Source organism: Cinclus cinclus, chromosome 3, assembly GCF_963662255.1.
Source record: "Cinclus cinclus chromosome 3, bCinCin1.1, whole genome shotgun sequence".
NCBI lineage: Eukaryota > Metazoa > Chordata > Aves > Passeriformes > Cinclidae > Cinclus > Cinclus cinclus.
The window spans coordinates 53,721,972-53,730,609 of record NC_085048.1 but is presented as its reverse complement, the minus strand read 5'-3'; the positions used below and the strand labels follow the sequence as shown (position 1 = coordinate 53,730,609).

At 37.2% G+C, this 8,638-nt stretch overlaps 1 protein-coding gene across 1 annotated transcript; it reads right to left on the bottom strand.

Moving 5' to 3' along the window:
- Nucleotides 1-4,526: 4,526 nt before the first annotated feature.
- Nucleotides 4,527-7,993, bottom strand: TMEM200A (transmembrane protein 200A). Its single transcript, XM_062488810.1, has 2 exons — nt 7,904-7,993; nt 4,527-6,018 (listed from the first exon to the last, which is right to left on the bottom strand). Exons 1-2 carry the CDS (start codon nt 7,909-7,911, stop codon nt 4,527-4,529), a joined length of 1,500 nt encoding a protein of 499 aa, XP_062344794.1. The 5' UTR covers nt 7,912-7,993.
- Nucleotides 7,994-8,638: the final 645 nt, after the last annotated feature.

The window sequence follows — 8,638 nt, the reverse complement described above, 5'->3', positions numbered from 1 at the left end:
AAGTGTGTACAACACTTAAGGTTTATTTCAGACACTGAATCCTGAAATACAAACCAATATGGCCATACACAGAATACGGATGGAGGAATTAGTAAGTGTCACTTGAGAGTTAAACAGAACAGCTGTGATAACTGCAATCAATTTATTCCTGAGTCTAATTTGAAAAGATGTAGACAAAGGGCATTAACTTGCCCTTGAGTAGCTAAATCATACTAATTTAAGCACTCCTACATTGCAATAGGCTATTTATTCCACTTGCACTCTCATATACACATGCAAGGTCTTGCTAAAAGATTTATACCTGCTCATCACAATACCGTATTTGGTAGGAAAAATAAAAAGAGGGCTGGGAAGATGAAGGTAGAATTTCCTGGACAGGATTAGAATAAAGTCCATATAAAGAAATAATTTAAGAGTATAAGACTAAAGCAATCCAGGAATTCCACAAGCAGCATGAAACTTTTCAGAGAGAAGCTGCTGCAGGTTAATCCTACTTCCCAAATTTCTCTCAGCACAAACCATAGGACCAGCAATGCTGCACCTTAAGAATGAGCTGAATCAACTTAGGATCTGAAAAAGGCACAACGATATGATTGCAAAAAAAAAAAAAAAAAAAAAAAAAATTTAGGTGATGTAAGAGGCAGGATACTTATGGATGTTTGCCTCCAAACCTGGCAACCTCAAGAATTCTGCTCGGTTAACACCATAAAATTCTACTTTCTTCCAAAACCATACTGAGGATGCCAGCTCACCTTTGTATCCTTTACACAGCTCCAGCCTTAGGACAGCCATCAGGATGAGTAACACTGTGCCAAAATCCTTCTGCTGCTGAGAAATCTCATGCCTTCCCATCCACTAAGCCATGTACAATAGAGCAGCTGAAAGCATTTTTCAATCCCTCCTGCTGAACTCCGCACGGTTCTGCCAGGAAGGGTTTGGTTCATTGCCTCCCAGGGAGAGTAAATTGGAATCACCAGGGAGTAGTTGAAGTACCAACCTGTCGAGAACCCAAGCCCCGTTTCAAGGATTTTATCCAGTAACCATTTCATGTTAAATACAGAAGCAATTCTGGAAGATATTGTAATCCAGCATTGTAACCCTATCACTGCAGAGTGGTGCTCTTTATTTCATTATGAAACTTGCCCAAAAATGTGCTTTGCTCAGGAGGTACAGACCTAACCACCAGTCTCATCCATAGGCAGTGACTAAGAAACAAACCTAAGAAGTACAAAGCACATTTTTAATAGTCTTAGGCAGAGGAAAAAGTCATTGTTTGTATAATTATTTTTTTTTTTTTAGTTACAACATGTAAAGGATGCAGAACCATGACATGTCCTCTGAATAAATATAATGTTTAGCTCCTCATTCTAGGAAAAAGTTTGTGGTGTGGCTCCACAACTGTTCTGACTTTAGCTTCTTTTTCACCCTGCAGTGTACCTGAAAAACTTACTGTGGGTTGCACATCAATAATGGAAATCAAATGTTTAAAAGAGGTCTGTGAACTGTATCAGAAACTGAGTATATTTATAGCCTAAAGATAAAATTTAAGACGTGCTTTTGTCTTTGTCATTTCCTTACTTGCCAACAGCACATTGCTCCCATTTTGGAACTGTAAGGACCCTTTATACCCCTGTGTATTGGTCCAGACATCTTTGCCCTACTGCAGATTCTGACTTCAGGCCTTTTGAACATCTACAAGTTTTCCCAACCTGAGCTTGAGTTGGAACTACCTAAGGAATATAAAATTATGCAATATCCTACATGAACCCTGAAGGGACGTGATCCTTCCTCTCTACACAGCACTGGTGAAGCCACATCTGGAGTGCTGGATCCAGCTCTGGTCTCCTCAGAGCCAGAAAGACATGGACATACTGAAGCCAGATGTGTGAATGGCCACAAGATGAGGAAGGGACCCATGAGGAATGGCTGAACCAGCTGGGACTGTTTTGCCTAAAGAGGGCTCAGGAGTCAGAGGTATAAATGCCTAAAGGAGGTACAAAAAAAAAAAGGAGCCAGGCTCTGGAAAGAGTCAAGACAAGAGAATGGGCACAAAGTGAAACACAGGAGGGTGCCAATAACCTCTTTCACTTTGAGGGTGACCAAACACTGGCACAGGCCACAAAGGGAGGTTGTGAGGTCTCTCTTCTTGCAGTTAATGCAAAAACCATATTGACACAGTTCTGGGCAACCAGCTCTATAGTGTGAGACAGCCTTGCTTGAACAGGAAGAGGGGTGGACAAGATGACCTCCACAAGTTACTTTCAACCTCGACAGTCCTGTGGTTATCTGAATGAAATACTTCATTTTATGTTAATGTGACAATATTTTTGTAGTAGGTCTGTCAACCATGAAATTTCTTTATATGGTGCTATTTTGTTAGCTTTACCTTGGTAATTTTTTCCCAAGTGAGTATATTTTTCAGTACCTATTATCTGTGTGAAAACTGAAAGCTAATCCCCTACTATACCTGAAAAGGAACTACCATCCCCACATATGGTATTATGTGAAAAGTCTTTTAAGCTGTGATTTAATGTAGCTATTAAGGAAATAAAAAGCTTACATCATGCACATCTTTAATAGTGTTTTCCATTTATATAATAATACTTACTGACAAACTAAAAAGAGCAGGATGTTCTTTTTTATACAAAGTTTTTTGTAGCAAAAGCACTTGGAATACATTTCACATTTCATGGGTAAAAAAAGCATTCAACCTTTCCATGTGTAGACATTTCACTGAAATCAATTAGACATGAAGAAATACCTTGTGGCAGGCTAATAATTTAGCCACAATGTTGTGTACAGTGTTGTAATACACAATTATACTTTGATATGTTAGACTGGAGATCACTGAGGAAAAGACAAGTCTTACAACAGATATGTGTAGAGAGACATTTTATTGCAAAAAATAGCAAATGTCTTAAGAACACAAACCAGTGAGTTATTAAAAGCTTCATAGCAAAATATTTAGCCAACTTTGTTACAACATACAGGCTTGAGGTTCTAACAGTTAACACTATGCCTCAACTCACTGAGCAAGTAATGCTCCTGGTACATTGCGCAGTTGAAATACGGAGCTGACTATTAAAAAGAAAAAAAAGAGAGGGTATTCTATCCTCAATCTTTCATAATCTACGTAAATGAGAAATTACAACATTATAACAAGCTTGATTCTTTTTGGGAAAAGCCATTAAAAATAATTCCTGAGTATTTAGGGTAAGTGAATATATCAAATCTGACCAATTAAGACTAACATCCTGTTGGGTGAGCCTTACAGCTTTGAAAGGACATCCTCTAGCATGGCTGTAATGGCAGGATCATGGCCTAAACAGCAATGAAATACATGAAACCTTCTAATACGCACATTCCAATTCTCCTTTTCTTTAGCAATAGCCTACAACTGTCAACTGTGAAGCTTGCTTTGCTGAGAAAAACATGGTTTTAAATGTCAATTCCTTTTGCAAAATCTTGTAATGCAAATTGAACACAACTAAACCTTCAGTGAACCATCACACCAATAATTCTGTGAAATATATAAATCAAAATTTAGGCAAGAGGCTTTCATATTATGTTAGTATACGTATTGAACTGTATGCTTTGTATCAGTATTTTGAACATAGAGATCTAATTATTTAGCATCTTGTTATTGTAAGGAGAGGCAATATATTCATTCTCTGTAATTGTCTTCAGATACAAGTTACAATATCATCTTATTATACACCATGTTTCTAAAATCCTGTTGGCATCCATCATCTTCCTAAGATTTTAACTGAATCTTTCTATTTTGATTTTAAAACTGCTGCCAATCAAAGTGGTTTAGAGATTTAATCCCAGAAAAAATTTCAGATTTCTTACTTTATATATGCTTTTCCAGAATTACAGGATTAAATTACAATGGATGTAGAAAGATTATTGTACAAAGCATAGTTAATAATTCACAACACTGGTATTCAGCTTGATCAATTACAGTGAATTCACAAAAATGGTTTTATTATATCCACTCTTCTGTATCCACCCCAGTATGTAAACAAGTTTCTCACAATGACAATGGCAAGATTGCAGTTACTGAGATGTACTGCATCTAGGAATAGAGGTGTGGATTTGACAATTCCAGTACATGCTTCTGCACACTTCCCCTTCTAGACCACAAGACCACTGCTTTCAATCTGTTGCAGTCTTTAAATCAAGAGAACTTACAGGTAAATCAAGCTATTTCCTAGTGCAGTTTCCTTGAGTCAAATTGGTGAAAAGTAACATGCGTATATAGAACAAAAGAGATAGTGGTTTGGGAGTAATTGGAATCAGTCGTAACAAAACTGTTGGAGCAATGATAATGTACAGTACTGCAGCTGAATGCTACTAAGACAAGAAACTCTTGTATTACAAAGATGTTTGCACAAGCCAGTTTTAATGGGCTATCAAGCATTTGGTTAAGAATAGGCTTCTACAGCCTCACTGAAAAGGAAATACTTGTCAAAATGCTTTTTTAAAAAATACTGTATGACATCTTCTAAATTGCAATTTAAATATTAAAATCTTGTTTCAGAAGTTCCTCGCTTGAGGTTGTTACTCAAAAACTCATCATGTTCAAAACTCAAATTATTATGAGATCTGGATATCATAAGAAGCTTTTCCTTATTAGTAAAGTCTTTCTTGACTGCTGCTTGTGGCACAAGTAACCTATCCATTGGGTCCTCCTTGTTTTCTAGTTTCATATAGCCTTTACTGTTGCTCCGATCCAGTCTGGGCCAGCTGGGGTGTTTCCTTTGTTCAGCTTGGACAGTGAGCGTAGATGGACCCCGGTCCAAGTCCAGGGACTTAGAATGTGAAGACAGAAGATGCAAAGATGTGTTGGAACCAAACTGCTTCCTGGCAGCACCAGGAGATAAAAGCTTTCCTGTGCTTGGTCCGAGAGTCATAGGAGATTTGAATGGATCAGACGGAGTGTCCACAAATGAATTGTGTCGTGGCAGCATGGAAGCGGCCGGTTTGAAGGATTCATTGGTATCAGTTAGTGGAATGGCCAGAGAATCCATTGACAGATTTCTAGACTGACTTCTGGTGATCTCTGATTCCTCAGTTATGTTGTCTATACTGGGTTCATCGATAACACAGTTATTCAGTTTAATTACTGGCAGTGTGAAAGCACTAATGGAAGAAGATACAATGGATTTTGTTTCACACTTTATAGAGTTAGTGTTTTTGTCATCTGAAGCCTTGCTAGAGTGAGGGTAAAGTCCAAAGACTGAACCAGACTGCTCAGCCAGCAGAGGTGGCAGGAGGCTACTTGTGGTTCTATCTTCATTTAGGGTAATCTCATCTTCTCCAGCAGAACTATCCATTCTAAGATTACACTTGAAGCCAGAGAAAGGTGCAACCGTGTTTGCAGCCAGCCGTGATGCACAGGAGCTCCCACTGTGCCTGAGTTCCCCTTCCCCCAACAAGCCAGTGAAGGCACCACTCAGCTGCTTTTGTTCCCTGATCCTCAGGGTGTGGATGTCTATTACAGTGGAGTATATGTCTCTCATGTGTATTATTTTTGTTTCCTTGTCACGGTTTTCATGCAGAATGGCATTTGCACAAATAAAAATAAAGATTCCAATGCCCATAGTGAAAGGGCCTAGCATTTTCATCTTATCTGAGTGCACATGCTGCTCAAAGAAGCGAAGTAAAATGCTTCCTTGGCTTCTTGGGGTCCAGGTTTCATTTACAGATGGATTATCTTCAGATCCTACCAGATGTTCCTTCTGGGGCCAGTATCCAAGGATGGCCATTGCAATTCCAAAGAATGCGATAAGCACTCCCAAAACAAGAAAGAATCCTGATGGAGAATAGAGACGGATTTTGCCCCTGACAATTACTACATCTGTCCTGGGTCTCCGTCTAACTGGTTTCTTCTCCTCAGGAACTGGTACTCCAGCAAGATTTACATGTTGCTGAGATCTGGCAGAGTCTTGCCTTTTTAAGGCAGCCAGTCCTGTTATGACTCCTCCGGTTGCTATCATAGTCCTATATTGTGCCCTGGAGAAAAAAAGAAAAATAAAAAGAAGAAATGTTGAAGCAAGCAAAGGTTGTCTCTACAAATATAAATACGGGCTTTTCTTTCATATGCAAATATTTATCGATAATAAAAACACTCCTGATTATAAAAAAGCTACTACTATAGCTCCAGTTGTGACATAGTAGCAGTTTTGAGATTCACATGATATCCTAGAAGAAAAGATTTTCCAGAATCATCTTTTCACTTTAAATATAGATAATAAAGCTTCCATCAGTGATACAGACAGTAAAGCTAGCACTCTTAGTGGCTATATATCAGGACTAAAGATAAGATATCCAGAAGTCGTAACAGATAATTTACCTCCGGACTGGACTGGTCTGCAGCAAAATAAATCATATATTATTACCTTGTTGGTAATTCTAGCACTTTAGTTACTAGTTCTTTTTAAAACTTCTGAGACACAATGACCGTGAATATAGTTCATTCTACATTTCCCCTTCAAGTGATCTTTCCTGATAGATTTTGACATATATTCTTACATATTTATTATAACATTTAAATAAGCTTTTATTAAATCTATTTGGATTGAATGAGTCTCAGCTAGAGAATCATTTTTGCCTTTCTTAATACTGCTGATCATCACATATCTAGATGTTTTTCCTCCCTTCTTTGCTCCTTTTAGACTACAAAACCTCTGTTAATTTATATCAGACAATAAATTTTCATCAATTTCAAATTAATAATTTCAAGTTTTCTTAGTTTTATGAAGAAATTTGATTTTAGATTTACCTTGGTACCTGGTTGCCTATTACATGAGAAACATTAACTGGCAAGGGTTTAAAAGAGAAACTCCTATTTGAGAGTGTTTTTTATGTGGAAAAGTACACATGAAACACAGTTCAGGATAAATCTATTTTACAAGGCATTTTTGACTAAAAAGTAGTTTCTGTGCTTAATTAACTAGTATTAGAATTAATGAGAGATGATACTATAGAGTAAAATTAAGATATTATAAGTTAGGTAGGAAAAAATTACGTCCTCTTTGGTAGTGTTATGCTCAGAGATAAAGAAAGGCTGACAGCCTGTTGCAGAAGAAAAGGCTCTGTGTCAAAGCTGGGGGTGGTTAAAAAAGAAAAACCACAGTGTGACTGAGTGAACAAAGAGAAGTGCTGAAAAGCAGAGGCAATGTAAATTGGTGACTGCTTGCAATTTACAGACAGTGATTTTCATGAGGTCTCTCAAACTTGTCATTTAGTTTTAATTTTTTTTTTTTTTTAATTTTAGCAGCAGGGAAAAAAATTGTATCTCTTGTGTTAGGAGAAACAGACTCTGCTATGATATGACAATACCACAGATTTCCAACAGCACAAGCAGGTGCCACACAAGCACATCTACAAACAGCAATCAGCCCAACACACCAAATATGGATTATTAAATTTTTAAGGCATTTGAAATAGGTCGCCAAGCAGAAGGAAACTGGAAACAGCAATTCAGATGACAGACAGAAAGACTAACAACCTGAACTCCCTCCTTGCACCCTCACCATTAAAGGACAGAGGTTTTCCTCTCTTTCTGGGAAACCTTTCCTTTATGAAGGAAAGATTTGTAAAGGTCTAGGCTGCTAAGTATACTGTGTTTTCTGAATTTTTGCAAGAGATATCACATTATTCCAAAAACCTCAGAAATTTCACTTGTACTCTCAGGTTTCATGCTCATAATCTCTCTGGGAATTTTCAGACTTTGTAATTAATTTCCTTTTTGATGCTACCTGGACAATTTCCATACTTCTGGGCAAATTAATGTTTTGAATGCTTCATAATTTATTTTTTTTTAAGATAACAATTTTAAAATACCCCAAAGAAAGTTATTTGACATTGATAGTCTTTCAAACTTTCTCATGTGCTTATGTTCATGGGTTTCTGCTGACACAAAAGTTCATTATTGTGTAAAACAATGTTTTGAATGTCTGGACAGAAACACACAGGACTTAGTCATTAAAGAAGATGTATTTTTCCATGACTCAATTAAATGTAATTAGTTTTCTCTATGAAATAAATTAAGATAATTATAGAACATCTTTACTGAAATGTGAAATCATTTAGCTATCATCTAGTTTGTTCCATTAATCTTTTACAACTGCCAGACCTTTGTGACGAACAGGGAGTTTCCATATTCATGCAGTATCAGGTACACATGAACCCACTCTGTTCCTCCTCAGGGCTGCCAAGGAAGTGCACAGGTACAGCAGTTTAGTGCTAAATTCACACTGTGCCTTTTGGCAGGATTTTTTATTTTGTGTACTGTTCTGTGCTTATCACAGCTGCCTGAATTGCACTAAAGGGTGAACAGAATAAGCTTACATCTACTTGCTAAATATTTTAAACATACCTCCCTTCTAACTCCAAAAAATAGAGCAAACAAAAACATGCTTAAGAATTACATCTTGGGGTATCTTTCTGTAGAAAGTTCTCATTTGCAAATTTTGCAGAAACTGGAAAACCATATCTCAATTTCATTACTACCTATTACTTGAAGGGCAGAAATTTGAGATTTCTGAAAGTGAGAGAGCAAGCAAGATCTTTCAAGGCACACAGCTGGGTTCCAAAACATTCTGTGATACTGTGATTTAAGGGGAATACA